Source organism: Mya arenaria, chromosome 6 (genome assembly GCF_026914265.1).
Source record: "Mya arenaria isolate MELC-2E11 chromosome 6, ASM2691426v1".
NCBI lineage: Eukaryota > Metazoa > Mollusca > Bivalvia > Myida > Myidae > Mya > Mya arenaria.
The window spans coordinates 16,699,860-16,722,676 of NC_069127.1; the positions used below are offsets into that span (position 1 = coordinate 16,699,860).

Sequence of the window (22,817 nt, forward strand, 5' to 3'; positions counted from 1 at the left end):
CTAAAAACAGGCTTGAAAGTGCACAGAACTGCCACCTATTATATATATATTAAATATGGTTCGACAAACGACATTCGAGATTCGAATTTGAGCTTGCTCCACAAACGACATGGAATGATGACCTGGCTTGACGATGGACACATGACATTAGGAAAATAAATGTAATGCTGGCAGGATTGACCTTACAAAAATGAACTATTCAAAGAATAGTTGTTGAGCTAGCTCTCAAAACTACAGTGAATGCTGTCAGAATGGCTGAACAAAGAACAGCCAACATTCCGAAAATGAATGTCGAGCTGGCGTGACAAACAGCAATTGACATTGATTGCCAAGCTGGTTGTGTACAAAGAATTCCGAAAGTATTATGCAAGTGTCTAAATAGATTTAAATGGTTTACAGAGGAAAGTTGCAAGATACTTGATTAAACAGACAGTTGCACACAGCGTTTTCAAAAGTAAAACCGAAAGTACAACATTTTAAAGGGCTGAGCTGTTCTACTAATTATTCAATTTAATTGATAAAATGTTGAATTTATTTATCGATCGAATGATTGTTTGATTTTCGGATGATTGATTGATTGATTGATTGATTGATTGATTGATTGATTGATTGATTGATTGATGTTGTTTCAGTTTAAAACACATCTTATATACACTTTGTAATTACATAATACATAATAATAAATTATATCATTCAGCAATACTTGAAAAAATATCACAGAATATTATAAAGCACTTGCAGGATATGTAAATGCCTAAAACTATTTAATGCACTTTTGGACTGGTAATTTGTGTGATAACTTAAAACGGCCCACAAAATCCTTGGAGCTTATTTCAAATGAGACCATTGATGTCTACACTGGGCAAAATATCTACTTCGATAATCAGGGTTAGAACAAATATAGTATTCGGTCTTGTTTTTGGTCACTTATAAATCTTAATAAGAATGAACTTTGCAAGATTGCTTAGACATACGAAAGAATAATCAGTTCTCGGAATTCATCAGATGCAATATAAACGACATCTAACTAAACAATACTAAAAACTATTATAAATTGCCATCAAAGATTGTTTAATCTAACAGAAAAGGTGGGAAAATAGTTTGTTTGCGTCTTGGAAATTATGGCATTGATATTTTGTCCCGGATATATTTGCGCTGATGTTTGATTTGGACAGCAAAACGATTCAAATGCTCAAAACATTATTAAACAATTTCCGAACAGTGATATCTATAATAATTAATCATAGGAAAGCATTTAATAAATAGATAATACGTTTTAACTTATTGCAAAGAATTGGACATACAGGGCATGCATTCTATTCTATACAGTTCCGATCCAGTCTTTTTACGGTGGACACAGTATGGAGGCTATTCGTTGCCAAATGTCCTGATGTTTTAATTTCCACTATCTGATCCGTATTTCGTAAAATTCGTTCTAAATATCCCTCACATTTGTGTGTGTATATATTTATCATGCATTTGTGAAATTGAACTCTTGCAATCGCAAAGCAGACTTTTGAACACTTGCAGACCTACAAGACCACGTAGACAGAAGTCAATTTACTAGTTTAGAAATAAAGTAATAGAAATTTTCGCCATTACCCTTTATGGTAAATGTCACTAGGAAAAAAACGTAGATGAGTTGATGGAGCTAACGAACCGGAACTTCTCAACTCAGGATAGTTCTAACTATGGCCAATACCAATCAGACACTTCGGACCATGATGTAGTGTTTTAGTTTAGGTCTAGATATGGATCACCTTCGGCGGTAAGGGAGACAAACTTTATTTGTCATTTCTCTTCTTCTTATTCATATAATGACTTTTCTTTTTGTTTCACATAATTTTGGTCCGGAGCAGAACTCAAACACTGCTACTAATTGATTAAAACTTGGAACATTATTATAATGATGTGAAATTGTGCATTTTGCAAGAATTATAGCTCTGACCGCCTCCGGAGGCACTTTATGTATGGGAGTTCTCTCCCATCTTATAATGTTGATGTAGTCGACATTCGTTATAATGCATGCGTTATATGAAGTTGTGATCTTAGTTTACCTTAACTATCAATATCAGATACCTGGTAATTAACCTCTATTCTTAACGATCTTGGCAAGATCTTTGGCGTCAAAAGAATATTGTTTTTACACAATATGTTTTATGTAAAGATCGCAATTAAGACCAGTTGCATTTATTCACAAACCTGTTAAAAATGTATGCAATCTGAAACATGGTCCAAATTCGCTAATATCTTACGTTTCAATACAGACTGTGGTCCATTTCTGAACTAATGGTAGAATTATAGTGTTTATTGTAATTTAGAAGACAAATAATACTTTCTCTAAGTATGAAATTATGGTACTTACTTACGTTTGCTCTGCTCGAACCAAATGCCATCAATTTGCACTCATGTGTCAATTCATATGTTATCTAATGCGTGTTCAATTATACAGTACAATACAGATTAGCCTTAAAAATAATACCATACATAATTTTTTAGACATGAAAGCTCTACAGTATTATACTAGAAATTTAATATATTTATTATCCAACCTGTTTTCAAGCATTGTCCTTAGTGCCCCCACATCATGGTTAAAAGTGTCGCCGTATAGATCATCCGTAATCCAGAATATTGTTCGAAATATCCATGGTCCTTAGTGTCCATAATTGGTTTATCCTTTTAAGCCGAGTGATAGCGAAATATTCCGGGAGACGTAAGAAGGAAGAAAGGCATGGTTAATGCGGAGCTATCCATAAATATATATTTAATTAAAACCTCAATCATCCATATGTACATTTGTAGAACTACGAACTGAGATCGGTCTTTTCCACACTATAATGTAAAAATCGGCATATGTCTTTTACAGAATGACGAGTGTTAATCTTTCGTAATTCGATAATCAATGCGGAATCTTTTATTAGATAAATGAAACGAAATAAAACTCCAGGCGGCACAATGAAAAATAGAGTGTATAGATTCTTTACGAACAGAATACAGGAAAGCATTGTTATCTATACAGTTATGGATAGGATGCTTCATAAAGCGCGAAGTGGAAATACACGGGATTATATACATATATTACTTGGACTCTTTATGGTGGACCTATAGGACATACATCAGACTCTATACAATTATTAATTGGACTCTTTACGGACGACATATATGAAACACATTGAAATCTATACACTTATGATTTGCAAAGCGACCCATATGACATATATCGATGCAGTTATAGCTTGTTCTCTTTACAAACGACCCACAGGACATAACAATATGTACATCTTTACAGAACCACACATAGGACAATAGGATATATAGTTGAAAAAAAATGTTTCCAGTATATGTAATACAGTCTGACGTTATATTTCGATTATTCGTTGTTTCCACATTGATGACAATGTGTTCACTGAAATAGTTCAGCACAATTGAATAACAATTTACAGTTGTTAAAAAAAAACGCATTGATGTCAGATATGCTGCCTCTTTTTAGATTCGAACCAACGGCAAAAACTTTCTCGTGATGGAAAATCCAATTTCAAACCACTAAGCCATGTCCGTTAAACGACTAAGGCAATTGTCTTTGGCTGACTCCAGTCTAGTCCGATTTTACTCATGTTTTCTAGTAAAAAATCATAAAATTCATCTTTTAGTGAATTACATAATAAAATAGGATTCTTTATGAGGCGAGATTTTAGAAAAAAAAAGTATCATTAGGAAGAATAGAACGTGTGATGTTTTAATGAAGGGCAAAAGATAGAAACTGTATTATGTCTTACTTACTGCTGTTTATTTTGATCTTTTGAAACTTTATCGGGACAAATTATGAAGTATGTATGAACAAGCTTGAGTCTGACTTAGTTAATGCCCTGGTTTATCACTCAGTCATCTATGTCTTTGTTTGGTAGACTGGTATATCCGGTATTAATTTATTCCTGTGTAGTTTGTTGTTAACCAGAAAGCAGAAAGCATTTAGATAAAAACTTGACTTAAATTGTTGCAAAGAATTTCTAGTTGTAAGAACTCACATGCAGAATAATAGTGTTTATGTAGTGTTTGTGTTTATTAAGTAGAACAACATTAATCACTAGAGCAGTTGCAAATGTGTTAAAGTATTGTTCTAGAATTTTACAATATAAGGATATTAAATATATTCATAAATACTGTATAGAGATTTAGAGAGTTTGCCTAACTGTAAACCATTTGCAAAAATCCCGAATTCCGTCAAGTTGAAAATTTGGCAAAGGATTGGATCATTAAAATATAAGCAAAAATCTGAAAAAGTTCAAACGTATAGAAACAGAAAATAGCATAGCCTTTATTGGCAAAGAAATTATTTCATATCTTTTCTGTCAAAAAAAAAATACTTTAAATTATTGTAACTTACTCATTTGTAAACATTATAGGCTGTTTTAGGCCAAATTATTACTACTTTATAGCAGCCTTTTTTTAACATAATTAAAGTTTGCAAACTTCAAAGCGCCGGTATGAGACTACATATCGGTGGGGCACTCTATAACTATACTGCCAGAAATATTTTTTATCAAAGGAGACATTGGGTCGATTATTGAAATACTTTTGAATTGAAGTAAGTGTCTTGATGTATTTGAATGAAATAAGCATACCTAAAACAGTACAAGCGTGTGCATAAAGCTCTCAGAGCAATAAAGAAACAAAAAGTAAACACAGATAACCTTCAGAAAGTTGTTAACTTAAACGAAGTTCTGAACAATTGGCCCACTAGTGTCATGTTGGAATCATACAACGGAACGCCTTCCAAATAACGATTTGTACGACATCTTTTCTTTGAACAGAGGAATTCAGATATCCAGTTATGTCTTTAATGCCATTTCCATGGCGGTTAAATTGGTCACAATGCCACCCGTCTGCTCTCGGTAGCTTTACGTGAATGGTATTTGACATGCAATTTTTAACAAGGTCTTGTAGTCGGTCCGCAAAGATCATGTCGGAAACATGCGAGGGAGGAGCAGCGAACTATCTGTCGAATGCATAGACGCCTGGAAAAACACTGGCGCCGATGTCATTTCCTGCATTGAAAAACGTCACTTTAGACGAAAAAACACACCAAAATTTTCATCATAAAGAATAAAAAATGTTTTTTAAAGTTTTATTGATAAATATGTAAGGACAAGTTATTTTACAAATACGATGTAAATAAGCGTTATGGCTGTGCTGGAATGTTAACTGCTGTGAGGGTATATAGCATATAAATGATGCCAGTTATCTTGTTGTTTGCAGTTTAAATGAAAGTCCACATCGTCGGCGTTCTTCACTAAGGCCGTTTGCCGAACAAAGGAAAAACAATCAAACAGTGGACAGTTAGAAGCTTGCGATTGTGTTTGCTCGCAAAAATATGCAACTGGTACTAAGAAATGGTTAGAAGTAAATAGTATACATTTACCAAAATGACCACTGACCCAGCCTGTGTTTATCGATACAGTCACATACTTGTTCAAAACTCGCGCAAACTAACACCTTCTACGAATATTTAAAAGTTCAGTTATGATCAAAGGAACAATAATATGTTGACAATGAACTATATGTATGCTATATAAACACTGACCTTGCATGGCAGCGGAGCAGATATGAAAATGCGATATTTATAAAAATGCATTCCTTCGTGAATGAAACTGTTCATATCCCACATCAAAGATCAATTAATCAAATATCAATCAATAATGGCGTAATAATTCAACAGCTTCATCAATCTCATATTCTCTGCAGACAGGTTTTTATTTTTATTTCAAAGATAAGATGCAGACTCAATATAATATATTGATTTTCAGATACAGCACTACTCAAAGACACAATTATGTCACTCATATATATATATATATATATATATATATATGAGACGAAAAACCTAGAACACTTGAACACCAATCACACACACAAAAGCTGACAAGAACTTACGCACGCACGCACGCAAGCACGCACCCACGCGCACGCCCCCCCCCCCCCCCACACAATTATAATCATGTTGCTGAAAGGTTATGTCTATTCATATTATATTTATATAATCATTTCATATAATAGTTCACATTTCAAGCCATGATAACCGCCAGGAACTATTTGCTATCTCTATCTCAGATTATCGTCCCTCCATGTCCCAACCCGTATCCATCGTAGCTCCCGGAACGTTAGCTGGGCCCAATGACAGCCTGTCCATCAATCTGGAAGTGCGTATTTAACACGTTGGAGGGGACGGTCCGCCGCTGGTTGGGCTGCTGGCCTCCCACATACACGTCAATAACTCCTGCAAAGTGGTAACACAGTTGTCATATACAAATACAAAACACAAAAAGTAAAAAAAAGCTGTGATATTAAATTGCTTAAACACATCTTTGGCATATTATTCAGAACTTTATTAAAGTTAACAACTCTGTTCATGTTATCGTTGTTATCTTTCAAATCGTTACTGCTCTGGAAACTTCATGGATAACCGATCTGCTGTAATTTAACAAGGTCTCAGGTGTTTTTGTTTAAATTTAAACTATGAGCACATCGTCAGATGTCCATGTTTAAAAGCAAGCAACGATCACGTTAATTACGTTGTTAATTTTAACAAAGCTCTGAACAATCAGCCGATTATTTTCTGTACCAATTATCAATATGATTATCAGATACAGCACTACTTAAAGACACACTTATTTCACTCATAACTTTACTGTAAGCATTATATTATTAAGTATATATTTTATATCATGTTTGACTGACGCTGCAACCTATTACCCAGAAAATTATCTCAAGTAATAACCTGCAATATTAATGACAATATGCTTACCAATCACCTCATCTTACAGTCGTCTTAAAATGTGAATGAAATTTGGTACATGCATACATCTCTTTGGAATCATGTGTACCAATAGTACTGTCTTACCAGGCTCCACGACGAAGCCCTTGTCGTCCGTCCACACTGCGAGCTGCCGGGCAGTGACGGTAAATTTGAACTCTTGGCTCTCGCCAGTCCGGATATGGATGCGCGAGAATCCCGCCAGCTGGAGGCGTGGCATCGTCTGGTTCGTGGACCGCCAAGATATGTACAGCTGCACGACCTGGCAGGAGATGAGGGGTATTACATGTGTGTTTTCTAGCCATTACTTAACTCTTCTTAATCAGTGGATGGGTAAATGCAGGTGTTCATGCCCATGCATCGTTGTTTTATAAATTCATGTACTCAGACTATGTTCATAATTCTAAAATTTATAATTGGTTAACATGTGTGAAGTCTATTCTAGATGAATGTGGTTTAAGCTATGTATGGATAAACCAAATGTTTGATGGTTCTGGAGATATGTTGTTAAAGAATATAGAATCAAGTCTTCAAAATCAGTACTCACAAATATGGCATAGCAAGGTCTTTGATTCCAGTAAATGCCTTAATTACCGTTTGTACAAACACGAACATAAATATGAACAGTATTTTGATAAATTGTCACCCTACCTTGTACAACAACTAGTTAATTTTAAAATGTAAAACAACCATCTTCCTATTGAAAAACTTAGATGGGCAAATGTCCAACGTAACGATAGGATTTGCAATGTTTGTAATTCTGGAGAGGTCGGAGACGAATTTCATTACTTATTCAAATGTAGTTTTTTTAATCAATTACGAAAAAAAATAAATTCCAGAGCGATTCCAAAGAAACACAAATTGTCTTAATTTTGAATCTCTTATGAATGAAAACAATGAACAAACACTTCCTCAATTAGGCAAATGTTTGGCTATTATACTAAATCATTTTAAAAACCCACCAGGCATTCCAAACACACAAAACGTAAGATAATCATAGAAGCATGTTTTTCCCCTTTTTTATAAGCCACTTTTCCGCATTATTTCTTCCTTCTGATAGTAACAACCCACAGCCTGGTTATTGTAGTTATTAATATACTGTTGTATAACCTTTTATCACATGTATGTATGTGCTAAGTGTATCAATAAACTTGTAAACTTATAAACATGCTTTAAATGCGAACGTGTTTTCACACAATAGCCTACAATGCATTTTTTCTAAACTCTTGGTTTAACAATTAGCAATTATTTATACCATTAATTCGACTATGGTGCTGGGATTGTGAAATGTATTACTGTGAAATATTTTATATTCGTTGGCATGAAATTTCGTGGTTTGCTGTAAAATTACAATTTCGTGGGTACTTGAATTCGTTTTTGAAAAAAAAAACGAAACTGCGATCGTCCTAGATCGTCTGCGTTATCTCCACGCGCTGGCCCGTGATTTCCGTCTTCTACGTCACACGGTTTATGACACCTGCTATAGTGGTACGACATGCCAATTAGTGCATATACCCATGTCCATTATCGATTTAATTGGAAATTAAGGTCATAAAAGAAGATGTACCCTGATCATAAATACAGATAGGCGAAGCCATTGAATGCCAATTAGGAATTTTGCAAACTGTGAAAACACAGAGAAGGTCCGGATATTTGGGAAAACAATCCCAAAAGATAGCTAATGTTCAATATTTATTGACATGTTTTTGTTTAATAAGTGTATTGAACGCGTTGTTTTGTACATATCACTCACATCTTGTTAGCCTGGAGATTTTCATGAGTATATAAGTATATACACCGCTGAATTATGGCTATGTATTGTGTAGATCTATATATGTTTCCATTATCCCCCGATCGATACTACCATTATGGATAGCACATCACATCATAATATTACCGTTGTAATCTCGGCTATCCTTCAAGTAATGCATATAACATATTTCGTGACATACCATACGACCATGCTCTAAAATCAACTGCTTAGTGAGTTATGTTCAATTAGCGAACTCGTATACCTCGTCCGAATCCACGGCCCCCGTGTTCATGACCTGCCCATACACATACTGGTCATCACCGGCTAGAATAACAGGGATCAGTTCCACACCAACGTAACGGAACTTCGTGTACGATAAACCGTAGCCGAAGGGGTAGAGGGGCGCGCCCTGGAAGTAGCGGTATGTCCGTCCCGTCATCGAGTAGTTCGTCATGGATGGAATCTGCGATCCAAAATCAATACAGTGAACCTTTGTACACAATTTGTTAATCATTAGTATTCTAAAAATTTATTAATTACAAAAGAAAATCAAAAGTGGCTTTTCTGGTGTTGGTAACATAGTGTATCAACGTATTTATTTGACTGTTGAATCCTTATTTACGTTTAGACATTGACTATCGACATTGAACTTCCAAAATCTGGAACTTAATGCCCTGCTTTTCTATCAGCCAGCAACGATTCCTGCTGCGGCTGCGTACCTGGTCCGCTGTGTCGTACCACGTGTACGGGAGGCGCGCGGCCGGGCTGGCGTCTTTCGTCGCCATGGTGATCACATTATAGATGGCGTCCCCGGTCGCCTGTGCAGGGAAGAAGCACTGTACGATGGCGGAGACACGCGGCTCCCGGTCCGCCGCACTGATGTTCAACGGACCGCCACTGAACACAAGAAGTAAAATTGGGGAGCCGCCGCCTGTAAACAAGAACAAACCGCTTTCTATAAATGGTCACAAAATTCTCTAGATGGAAAATGACAAAAGTGTGCGGATTGGAGAGATTATACGAAAGTTACTTAGTTTGATAAAATTTGTATTCTCTCCCTAGAATACATAAATGAAAACAAGTTCTATGAGATGAAATTACCGTATTTGATGGCGTCCGTGATCAGCTTGGATTGGTTCCCTGGCAGGTTCATGTCCGCGCGGTCATTTCCCTCCCCCTCCACCAACCAGCCTGCGCGACATTAAATCACGAGTGGGTTTGCTTTTAAGTTGCATAAATATATAATGAACATACGCTCTAAACAGCTTTCAAAGAAACAACTATATAAATATGTTATAATTGTTAAAGCAAGTCTAAGAAGACCAGCAAATATTATTACGACGGACCACATGTGGTCGTCCTCAACAAGTCAATGAACAGCCCCGATATTCCATAAAACAATACATTAGCTTTATTGGAAGCTATCATGTGCACTTTTACCTGTGCCCAAGCAAATGACAACAAGCTGCGCGCCTTTCATCGCCTTCTGCACATCCGGCGCTGAGTAGTTGGCGCATTTGTTGTCGTTACAACCAGCAGCGAAGTTGACGGTGTCTGCCATTGGCCGCAGTCCCGCTAACGGTGACCGCGCGTATTTGGCAGATACATCCGCAGCATAAGAACCATACTGCTGTACCAGGTTGTCCGCCATAGGACCTATCACCTGTGGTGAAAACACATTATAAGTTATAGTGCTTGTACGCAAAGGTGTTTCGCCCTCAGAACAAAAGGAATCACACATACATGTATTAAATAATTTACAGACAAATAAGAAAACAATCACCCACAAGAAATACATATAAGAGATAGAAGTGAATGAACGATAAATTATAGGGTCATTCTCGGCTTTGACTAGTTCATTCGTTTATATTTGGGAACAAAAAGGAAATACCAAGATGAATAAGGCCTCTTACTCTTCTTATAACCCACAATCTGATAACAAAACTGTCGGCAAAGAATGATGGCTAAATGTTCTAAATGACGTTAAATTCACCTAAAAACAAACAAAGAAAGATCAAAATGTTGACATTCTTCGTTGCAATTAAGCCTATTTGTTTAGTTGCTACTAAATACAACCATTTTACGTACATGTCCCCAGTGGCTTAATCGTTATGGTCGATGACTACAGACAAAATCAAGGTACTGAGCTCGATTCCTGGTGACGACAAAAACCGGTTTCATTCCACTATTTTACTTTAAACTGTCTTGCCAATTTATCTTTATCATTTTTATAAACGGTTTACATTTAAATTCTAGCTTATTTAGCTTAATCAGCGAAACAACGTCGACTGACTCGGGACAAACATACTGAATGGCTATCAAGTGATCCAGGTTCGATTCCTGCGATCATGATTACGAACAGTCTCAAGTCTGAGTTCAGACTCAAGTGGCAAAACTACAAGTCTTCATTTCATTGTAAAATTTTTTCTTGGCGAGGTCTGATGATGAATTTTATATCTGTTCGAAATTGTACAATAATTCACATTTATTTTTGTAAGACCGATGGAACAATACGTTTGTATTTGTAACCTGGTTGTCTCATTCAGTTCGACGGCATTTTATATTGTGAAATAGAAGACAACATGAAAAAGCATACAAAGCTTGAAACAGATACAGTCTTACATACATAAACAGTGCCTACTTTTGCTGACTCTATCGTCTTGATAAAGGGCTTGAAACTTGGTAGTGTTTGTCTTTATGTCATGGTAGTCTTGTTAAAGTGATGCAGTCTATGATTAATGTATAATGAAAGCCAAGTTTGAAATGGGACTGACTTATTAGCAGTATTTTTTGCTCTTTCTGTCCAACACTACTGTATTCTGTATGCTACTGTAACATGGAAATGGTGATAGATCCTCAACTAGGGACACATGCTCAAGACAATGAACTTAATGTTTACAATTGTTAAGGCATGGAAATTGTACAAAAATCGGACAAGAAATTTAAGCATAGACCTTTGACTTCTAAGTATGACCTTGATAGTCTCAGTATGGTGAACATTTGTGGCAAGTTACTTCGAAACTCTTGAAACGATTCGACTTTTGCCTTCTAAGTGTGACCTTGACCTTGAATCGAGCTGGTTGTAACATACGCCCTGCACATAGTCTCAGTACGGTGAACATTTGTGGCAAGTTACATCGAAACTCTTCAAACGAAATGTAGTCATCTGACCGTCGACATCTACGTGTGATCATGACCTTAAATCGAGCTGGTTGTAACATGCGCTCTGCACATCGTCTCAATATGGTAAACGGTTGTGGCAAGTTTTGTTCAAACCCCTACGTTTCATGAGATATGGAGCTGACATGATTTATTACGGGTAGACGGTCGGACCAACAACTCGAGCAAAACAATATGTATCCCTATTGTTGGAAGGGGGAAACAAAATAAAGATGATGCTTTGTAATTATATAAAAGCGCCTTTCTGAGACTGAGTCTAGACTTGGACTTGAGCCTGTTTGTAATCATGGAACCTGGTAGCCTGTGAAAATTGTTCGCTGATAATTGTTTCTGTCGCTTTTCTTATTTAATCAATAATATAACCCTATCATGGCTACAATACTAGATACATAAACTTACGTTCCTAAGTTTTATACATCATAGTCTTTTTATACGACATCAATGACCATGACCATGTACGCCTAAAATGGCTGGTTACTTTGATGACACACCATGCCTAATTTTATAAAATCAGAAATAATGTAATGCAACTTTTTGAGCACCCTTACCGCTATAGTGTTGAAATGTTTCTTGATTGGAAGCAGTCCGTTCGTATTCTTGAGTAGCACAATCGTCTGCATGGCCGCCTTGACGGCGAGGGCCCGATGCTCATCGCTCTGTAGGGCGGCATATACAACTAATTCATTATTGAGGAACGTTATAGTTTGTTTTCACATTTGTGCATGTAAAACGTCGTACACTACTAACAGATATTTTTATTGTTATATTTCCTTTATTAAATGTGTCCGTCAAAGGTAGACTACCTCAGGTTATCACTGTAACAATGATACTAAATTGCATTTCTGTATAACAATGAACGGCCTACCTACGTAGATGATTATATTATTAATGTAAAATTCTATGATCTACAGAAAGGTTACCATATACTCTGCAGCTTTAAAACCATGCAGAACTTTTCCAGAAAACCTAAGTGAACAATGACTGAATAAATAGATCGTTACCTGGACGAGGGAGAGATTATAACGTAGGTACGGATTCAGTCCCGGGGGATCAAACTCGCCCAGGCGCATGCGCGTATAGAAGAGGGGTTTGACGCGCTCACGGACCAGCGTCTCGGACAGCTTCCCCTGCTTGATGGCATCAACTGCAATAAACTGTGTAGCTTCATTCGCCATTGAGAGGGCACAAGCGCAAACACACACATTAAAAACCACACATTGAAAACCATACATCAAAAAATGCATGCACTTCATCTATAGAGTTGAGACTGACGTCAACACTTTTTTCTTAGTAGATGTGGAAGTACAAGCTAACTTACTTGTGAAAACTAAAATAACTCATTAGCAGAACGTCAACTGTACTCTCTTCTGTATTTGTTTCAGAATTCATACATACCTATCTTATAAATTTGTAAGAATATACTATTAAACATTCGTTTCGATTGTTTTGATATACATGGTATGCTTATATATAATAAATAACTACGGCAGCTACATCGATTATTTCAGGTAAAATGACGGAGTTCTTTCCATGTATCTTGTAGAAAGTTAAGTCAAATCTAGACATTTTCAATAGTTTGCCAAATATATATCACCAAATGAAGCATTATCCTAATTACCAAACCACAACCCAGCCAACAATACATGCTAAAGTACACCATAAGTGCAAGGTATAATAGCTTGCATTACACAACTTAAGCGTGCGTGTGTGCCTAGGACCACATACCGATGCGAGGATATATGGAGGGCCCACCCAACTCCAGGTTACATCCATCGTTCACACACATAGCCGCCGCCACCACCGTGTACATGTGCCACGTAATGATATTGCCCAGGGCATCCCCGTTGCTCACTACGCAACCACGGAGACCCCATTGCGCACGCAGCGTCTTGGTAAGGAGATCGTGGTTGGCGCATGCCGGTACCCCGTTAATGCTGCAAACAAGCCAATGGTTATTGCTGCTGCCGTGGTAGCTGCTTTTTATATATTTTTTTGTTTTACTGAACAAAATTTACTAACAGACACTGTGAAACAGTTAGATGCTATGGTGCATAAGTACATTGTTTTTCAGTGCAAATTTGGGTTAAACTGTGCATAACAAGTTACAACGAAACTATATGTGCATGTGTGTCTGCTAAACATGGTTACTGCATTAATATAAAATAAATTGATACTTTAAGATATCATCAAAGCTCTTAAAGGATTCACCGACACCAAAGAGCAAGAATACAATAGGCTGCACTGGAAACGATAATATTTGGGCAGGAACTTAGATTACTCATTGTAAAGAAGTATGGGTCTTTTCTGCTCGTGGTCAGTTCTATATTTAACCCAGCAGTGATGGCGTCTATGGTGGCCTGCATGCTCGTGTTGGCATAGTGATGAAACAACACGATGTTCTCAAGCGCTTCCTGGTCGGTTATCACGTAACCATGGAAACCCCACTGGTCACGTGTTATTTCTGTTAACAACTTCCGGTTAGCGCAGGCTGGCACACCGTTGATTCTAGGTGTGACAGAATGTTAGAATAAGAACTCACTTTTACCCAACAATCGATAGTCACTTTGCTGTTTTTACCTATATATAAACACAAATGTATTCGCCAAAGTGTTTCTCTACAGAAATGTCGTAGAATAATAGTAGTCTAGAGTTTGTTATAAATGACCATTGATTTAAGTTAAGATATTATAAAATCTTCATGTACCAAAGTTAACTTTATGATACCTGATGAGAAAATATGAAAATATTTCAGACAACTGTTTAGAGAGATACAGACTTGTTGAAGCTGCACATGAGACTGTATGAGCCTGCGAGGACGCACTGGCGAAAGGCGGGCAGGAAGGTAAGGCGCCAGTCACGATCTGTAACCTGCAACAACATCGTCACCATAAAAACATACGCACACTTCCATGGATACGTGAAACATAAAAATAGCTTAAATGACAACAGCATGACTCCACACTTAGTCCTGAAGCGCCAGCCCTAATAGACTAAATACATTTCAAAGGACATGCATGTTGCCTGTTGATTAACTACGAATTGTATTTTTCACCTTAGCATCAAATGAGAATCTTGATTGAGGGATGTTCTCTGGCCCTCCATGGACGTCAAAGTGCTTGCAGCCGGCATTTGCCTGAACATATCTGAAGTGGTCCCCCTGTAGACCCTTAACGAAGTTGGCAGCATACTCGCCACTCAGGTACGGGTCTTCACCGTATGTCTCCTACAGATAGAAATGACTCACCTGGATTAGATAATCAGACAGTGAAATACAGTGCCTATGGAGGTACTTGATTGTAAATTATCCATGGACACAGGGAATGCGTTCTTTATTAATATGCACATGTGCATAAAATCAAATTCATAAGTAAAAGAAAATCAAAGCGGAACGTGCTGGTACATCAAAATTTGTAACATTTTTAAGCAAATGAATTATCACTTTACTTGGTTAAAATTTAAGTCTTTCAACTTAAATGCATGTCCGTAAATAAATACACCGACATTATCTAATATAGAAAGGGACAATAGTTTTAATATCCTTGATTCTCACAATTAAAGACAGCCAAACAACAAATAATGACTGATACCCGAAATATCATAATTTATATAACAAGCTGACCTGGTTGCGGCCCCACAGTGGATGTCTCATGATATTGATGACTGGACTGAAGCAGCTCAGGCCTTTATGGTCCCCATACTGCTTGTGCTTCACATAGTCATTGTGCTTTGCACGTACCTCAACCCCAGTGGCCTTTGCAACATCAAATATCAACTGTGGACTGAAAAACACCGGTTGAAATAATGTAATCCACCATTGGGTCCCATTTTTCCTTTTAACAACGGGCATTCTGAGCTTTAATATATTAAGGCAAAACAAATAAATATAAACTCTAAACAGGTTGCAGCCTCTTATAGTTATATTCTTCTAGTAACCCAATAAAAGAAAGAAAAACTTTCCCAAAAATAAAGCTTTGTTCTTCAAATGGGATCAATTAAAACAAACCAAAATTAGCTAGCCAGTGCAAAAGTTATTATAAAGTGAATGCTTCATTTGTATCAACATTTTAATGTACAATGAAGTTCAACATAAGGTATAGGAAATAAAAAAAACACCAAGTGATAGTCATATAAATTGCAATTAATGAGCGTCAAAGCGATTATTACAAAATGTAATATTACTTTAATTTGAATTCAACAAATATTTTTGTTATGTTTTAAAAGATGACTGCCAGACATGCCAAACAAAGATGGAATGAAAATAAGTGTGAAACAAATTTCTGCCAATGCGGTGTAAGATGGAACAACCGTTCAGAACCTTAATTGAAAGTTACTAAGCAAAATGTTAACAATATTCCTGGTGAATAACAAGCTGTTTTAGAATTAAAACAAAAAAGCTTTTATATTCTAAAAAAATCTGAAGGTTCAAAATGTGGCTGATGGGGCTGCAATTTCATTGCTTTGTCATGTGGCATCTCTTACTGTTCCAAATTCACAGTTAATAAGTATTGCAACACAATGCAATGAATTTAATTTATAAAACAAACCCTTCTTAGAGGTTTATAAGTGCTGGTAAATCAAAACTAAGTGATTTTGACCAGTTTTTGATATATGAGTCATACTGATATATATGGTGATATAGTGGCTCTGGCTGGTAATATTCTGGCCACCTAAATGAAGCAGATAGGCCTATTGCCTGAGCTAAGGCAGTAGCTTGTCCAGACCGAACATCTCCATGTAGACATTCCCCACTTCTACTTCTACCAGATACTAGCCACGTTCAACCAGCTGAACATTATTGCCAGGGGATAGCGCAATAAAGTAAACTAAGACTGAAGAAAAACGTTAGAATATGTAAAGTGAAGGATGAAAAAAATAAAAATAATTAAGAGTCTAGATATAAAGAGTGTGGCTAGTTGAGTCTTAAAGGCTGAGCCTACTGATACAGTGTCCATTGGGAGGCTGTTCCACTCCTTAATTGTTCGTGGGAAGGCAGAAAGATTATTGCCGATAGTTCGTAGCACATTGTGGTCTCTTGAAGGAGAGTGATGATGTATGTCGAAAGAGATGAGACGGTGGAAGAAGATTATTGGTTTTGTTGATGGCAATTAGATTGTTTGAAATTTTGTATAAGAGATTGAGGCGGGAGATCTTTCTGTGGCCCTGTAGTGGGGTCCATTTGAGGTACTGGTGCATCTCAGTGGCGATTGGTCTGTACTGGTGTTAAACAAAGTTTGTTACTATCATCTTTTTCTTGAGGATCCCAAACGGAGCTAGTATATTACAGGATTGGTCGAACGAGTGATTTATAAGCGATTTATTTTGTGGATGAGGAGGCAATGTTCCAGTTTCTTCTTACAAAATTGAGGTTTCGATTGGCTTTGTTTGTTATGTTGCTGATGTGTTTCCCCCAGTCCAGGAATATGTTCATTGTGACTCCAAGATGTTTTTCTGAGTCTATATGCTGGAGAGACTGGTTGTGAAGGCGATATTCATGGTGGATTATTTTTTTCTTCCGAGAAATGCAAATTACTTGGCATTTGTCTGGATGGAATGCCATCTTCCACTTCTTTTCCCATTGTCCAAGTTTGTCTAGATTATTTGCAGCTTTGCACAGTCGGAGTTGTTGGAAACAGTTATGTAGGCGATGGTGTCATCCGCGAAAAGGCGTATTGTGGCACCAAGATCTTGAGGAATGTCGTTGATGTAGTATGAATAGAGGCTTAGGCCAAGCACAGAGCCTTGAGGAACGCCAGATTCCACCTTCACTGTGTCAGAGGACTCACCTTCAAGAACTACTGACTGAGAGTGACCACCCAGAAAGGCCTTAATCCAATCTTTAGCTCGTCCTTGGATGCCCCAGTGGTTTAGCTTGTGAAGGAGAAGACTGTCCGAGACTTTTCGAACGCCTTGGAGAAATCCCTCGAGCGAATGGCCGTCTGCTTACCCTTTTCCAGTTTGAGGATATGTCGTCCGTGAATTCGATAAGATGTGTCCCGCAGCACCGACCTTTACGGAAGCCATGTTGTAGTGGGTACAGGATGTTTTTGATTTCCCCATGTTGCATAATGTGACTGGTAACAATGTGTTCAAGTAGTTTACAGCATACACATGTATGTGAGATCGGACGGTAGTTTTCAGGGCTGTACTTGCTCCCTTTCTTATATATTGGAGAACATTTGCTTTCTGTCAGTTATCGGGTATAGTGCTGGTAGATAGCGAGTAATTAAAGATGCTGGTAAGGATAGGAGCTAGATGAGAAGGGTGCCGAGTCTTTAGTTATGCCAATTTGTGTGGAATGTGTTTTATGATATTGGACTTAAGGCTGTTATAAAGTTGTTCCATACCATGTCAATATCATCATAACTGTTGACTTGATATGTTATCTGTAAGTGGAGATGGTTAGTGTCAGTTCGTATGCTTTCCAATCGGGCATTCTTGTAGAGGGGTATTTTCTCGGAATTTGCTTGTGGTATACAGGTTGCGTGTCAGTTTCCATCTGAACGGAGTCATGATCAGAGATACCGGGTATAACACAAGTGCGTAGCACCATACTAGGGAGGTTAGTGATGAGGAGATCGAGGGTGTTGTTGTTTCGAAGACAAGTTGTTAGGGCATGTGATTCAATGCGTAAGGGAATACAGGCAATTTGTTATCTTAAGTGTGAAGGACCTGCAAAACACCGCTATGGCTGGAATAGCCATTCTTGTGACAGTTCAACAAATGTTTTTTTTTTAATTATGATAATTATATCATATTATTGTTTTACTGATTTACAATTTTAACCAAATCTATATTTAGTAAACAACCATGTTTAGCTGTGGAATGATAAGAGCATGTTTAATAAATAGCTCATTTTCAGAACTTAACAAGGCAACATACAAATGAAGATACACTGTCATGTAATACAGCATCCTCGGATTATGAAATTTAGCTTAAAGTGACTATAATCTATCAGTATATAATTATTTGTGATTTAAGTTGAAAAGGGAGCCTTCAGGAAAATAATGACACAGATTTATAAATGGCGATCTGCTGCTGACAAATTATATTTTAAATAGTATCAAACTTTTGAATCTGGCAGTATCATTAATTATTTTCAACTTAAATATTCATATGCAACTCCATTTAAAATAACTTTAATCCATTTAATGCCATAAATTGAACACGCATCAAGTGAAAGCTACTCATTTATCAGTGATTAAATGTATTCTCGATGAAGACACGTTGACGAACATGTACAATCAATGATACGAACTAACAAATACACATCTTCGAGCGATCTTACTTGAATGCCGCCGCTAGCCCTATGGCCTGAGGGAAGCCCGTCGCCTCGCCGGCTCCCGCATCTCCTCGGAGACACTCGGTATTCCACGCCCACGGTTCTATACCGAGGCGTGGGATGGCTGGGGCGGGACCTCCCTGGTCTCCCTCGCCGCCTTTTGCCATTTGGAACATAACATCCGGAAGCGTGAGGCGCCCCACCAGGTCATCCACGCGCGTGTTCCACGGCAGAGAGACGTTTCGGAACGGTAAGTCGGCGATTGAAGCGTCCAATGATTGTAGAGAAATTGCCAAACATAGAAACGCGCATATTCCGTCCAAAGCCATTTTCCAAATTAGGTTAAAATAACTAAATAACGGCTTAGGATTGAATGAACACGGCGTATTAAAGAAAGCGAAATTACATGAGATATGCAAACGTCATTTTTGTCAAAGGCTCATGTGAGTTTTGATTAATTGTTTTAACTAATTAAACATCGTGATCACTGAGCCTTAAGCTAAGATATTACATATAATATAAACTACGTCGATTATTTCATGAACGGATCGTATCGGTGTCTGAGTTTTCATATGTTTGTATACACACGCTCTATACTGTACTTTCGGCAACCCAATTTAGCGAAGCCTTAAACAAACTTCCGCTTTCAATGAGTCCCCAACAATTCCAAACAAAGACAAATCGACGAAGAAGAAAAATTGGGAACGATTCAAATCTGCCACCTTTGTAAGTCGGCCTTTAATCTTGGAAATACACAGTAGTCCAAAGGCGCTAGGTCGACACTACAAGTCCGATAATGCAGTCTCTCATACCCCCAAAAATCTATTGTTAGTAATGAGTCTTCAGCCAGAAGTGCAGGAGCATTGTCTTGATGAAAGATCAAATTTCGCAGTCCGGGCGTTTTTTTTCCCATGAGTTCGTAAGATGTCTCTACACGCCTTAAATGTCACAAACATATGTTAACTCAATGTGAACCCAATTCATATCATAAGAAATGCCTGGAATCAATAATAAATAAATAATTGTCAAGATGTTGTGTATATTCCCATGGCTAAATCCGACACATCAGCTATTTCATTGATCGATTTCCGCCGATCTACGAAAATGACACGCTGCATTTTGTCGAACTGCCACTATCCTGTTCCATTATTGTCAGTTATGTCGTCACGACCGTCCCGAAAATGCTTGTGCCAGTCCAATATGAGTGTCCGGGAACATTTACGTAAACCATCTATCAGATTTATAAATTTCCATGCGTCATTTGGTGTCATTCCCGCTCTCGCAAAGTAGTTAATGACTGTTCGTTGCTCCGTTCGCTCGGATGACGTTAACGTTTCCACACCGGCGATATCTTTCATGGCTTCAGACAATGCATACTTATTCAATAATTTGTAAGCGATGATGTTTGTTTTGGACGTGTGTTTAGAAAAGACGTTAGTGAGACGTCATGTAAATTTACATGATAAAACGGCGCCAAAATATTGCATTCCTAACGTTAATAACAGTGAAAACAATTTCGTAATCGGTGATAATTCAAACTGATCGGTAGCGTAGGTTATATACTACAATGAACATATTTTTCTATCAAAATATGGATGCTATGTAATTAATTCTGCTTACCAAATATAAAAATGTTGTTAGGATATATGTGTGACAAGTATCGTCATAGTCAGACGTCAAAAGTGTGCAAAATATAACCAGTCCGGGAACTTTTTGACTGCACCTCGTATATTATTAAATTAATATAATTTGTATCAGTTGTTTGAATCTGGCTGTATCATGAACTACTTTCAACTTAAAGATGGCTACTAATATACATTATTATGCAACTTTAGTTATAATAACTTACAACCATATAATGCCATATATTGGAAACGCATCAGGTCAAATGAACTCATTTACCATTAGTTCCGGACATTAATTTACTCACGATGATGTGCATGTGCATGTACATAAATGACAAGAACTAACAAATACAAGTCTTCGAGTGATCTTATTTGAATGTCGCCGCTAGCCCTATGACCTGAGAGAAGCCCGTCGCCTCGCCGGCTCCCGCATCTCCTCGGAGACACTCGGTGTTCCACGCCCATGGCTTTATGCCGAGGCGTGGGATGGCTGGGGCGGGACCTCCTTGTGCTCCCTCGCCGTCCTTCCCCTTTTAGAACATAACATCCGCTACCAGGTCATCCACGCGCGCTACATGGCAGAAAGTCGTTCAGGAACGGTAAGTCGGCGCTCGATATGCCCAACAGTTGTAGAGAAACTGCTATACATAGGAACGTCCATGTTCCGTCGATAGCCATAGTCCAAAGTAGGTATAACTTACTATATACATGGGTTGGTTGACAACGTGCTCCCGTGTTAAAGTTGAGGAGAGTAGTTGGTTGACAACGTCCTCCCGTGTTACTGTGGAGGAGGGGAGTTGGTTGACAACGTGATCCCGTGTTACTGTGGAGGAGGGGAGTTGGTTGACCACGTGCTCCCGTGTTACTTTGGATGAGGGGAGTTGGTTGACAACTTGCTCCCGTGTTACTTTGGATGAGGGGAGTTGGTTGACAACGTGCTCCCGTATTACTGTGGAGGAGGGGAGTTTGTTGACACGTGATTCCGTGTTACTGTGGAGGAGGGGAGTTGGTTGACAACGTGCTCCCGTGTTACTTTGGAGGAGGGGAGTTGGTTGACAACGTGCTCCAGCGTTACTGTGGAGGAGGGGAGTTGGTTGACAACGTGCCCCCGTGTTACTTTGGAGGAGGGGAGTTGCTTGACAGCGTGCTCCCGTGCTACTTTGGAGGAGGGGAGTTGGTTGACAGCGTGCTCCCGTGCTACTTTGGAGGAGGGGAGTTGGTTGACAGCGTGCTCCCGTGCTACTTTGGAGGAGGGGAGTTGCTTGACAACGTGCTCCCGTGCTACTTTGGAGGAGGGGAGTTGGTTGACAGCGTGCTCCCGCGCTACTGTGGAGGAGGGGAGTTGGTTGACAACGTGATCCCGTGCTACTGTGGAGGAGGGGAGTTGGTTGACAACGTGATCCCGTGCTACTGTGGAGGAGGGGAGTTGGTTGACAAGGTGCTCCCGTGTTACTGTGGAGGAGGGGAGTTGGTTGACAACGTGCTCCCGCGTTACTGTGGAGGAGGGGAGTTGGTTGACAACGTGCTCCCGCGTTACTGTGGAGGAGGGGAGTTGGTTGACAACGTGCTCCCGCGTTACTTTGGAGGAGGGGAGTTGGTTGACAACGTGCTCCAGCGTTACTGTGGAGGAGGGGAGTTGGTTGACAACGTGCCCCCGTGTTACTATAGAGGAGGGGAGTTGGTTGACAAAGTACTCCCGTGTTAATGTGGAGGAGGGGAGTTGGTCGACAACATGCTGGAGGACGTGAGTTGGTTGACAAAGTGCTTCCGTGCTACTGTGGAGGACGTGAGTTGGTTGACAACGTTCTTCCGCGTTATTGTGGAGGAGGGGAGTTGGTTGACAACGTGCTCCTGCGTTACTGTGGAGGAGGGGAGTTGGTTGACAACGTGCTCCCGCGTTACTGGTGAGGACGGGAGTTGGTTGACAACGTGCTCCCGCGTTACTGTGGAGCAGGGGAGTTGGTTGACAACGTGCTCCCGCGTGATTGTGGAAGAGGGTAGTTGGTTGACAACGTTCTACTATGTTACTGTGGAGAAGGAGAGGGGTTTGTTGACAACGTTCTCCCGTGTAACTGTGGAGGTGGGGGGTTTGTTGTCAACGTTCTCCTGTTTTACTGTGGAGGAGGGGGGGGGGTTGTTGACAACGTGCTCCCATGATACTGTGTAGGA

The 22,817-nt window shown here is 38.7% G+C and overlaps 1 protein-coding gene across 1 annotated transcript; it reads right to left on the reverse strand.

The window, feature by feature from the left end:
* Window positions 1-5,111: 5,111 nt before the first annotated feature.
* LOC128239425 (uncharacterized) lies at window positions 5,112-19,493 on the reverse strand. The gene is made up of 13 exons (XM_052956047.1): window positions 19,030-19,493; window positions 15,364-15,523; window positions 14,797-14,967; window positions 14,521-14,612; window positions 14,023-14,249; window positions 12,746-12,888; window positions 12,293-12,400; window positions 10,005-10,227; window positions 9,666-9,755; window positions 9,284-9,495; window positions 8,827-9,027; window positions 6,899-7,073; window positions 5,112-6,274 (listed from the first exon to the last, which is right to left on the reverse strand). Exons 1-13 carry the CDS (start codon window positions 19,350-19,352, stop codon window positions 6,159-6,161), a joined length of 2,241 nt encoding a protein of 746 aa, XP_052812007.1. The 5' UTR covers window positions 19,353-19,493; the 3' UTR covers window positions 5,112-6,158.
* Window positions 19,494-22,817: the final 3,324 nt, after the last annotated feature.

Bases quoted from the DNA above. Each gene is read 5' to 3' on its own strand.
- LOC128239425 (XM_052956047.1), bottom strand. From the start codon at position 19,352: ATGGCTTTGGACGGAATATGCGCGTTTCTATGTTTGGCAATTTCTCTA. The intron at 15,524-19,029 runs GTAAGATCGCTC...GGTGTTTTTCAG, and splicing joins GGGCTAGCGGCGGCATTCAA to TCCACAGTTGATATTTGATG. The intron at 14,968-15,363 runs GTCAGCTTGTTA...TTCTATCTGTAG, and splicing joins CACTGTGGGGCCGCAACCAG to GAGACATACGGTGAAGACCC.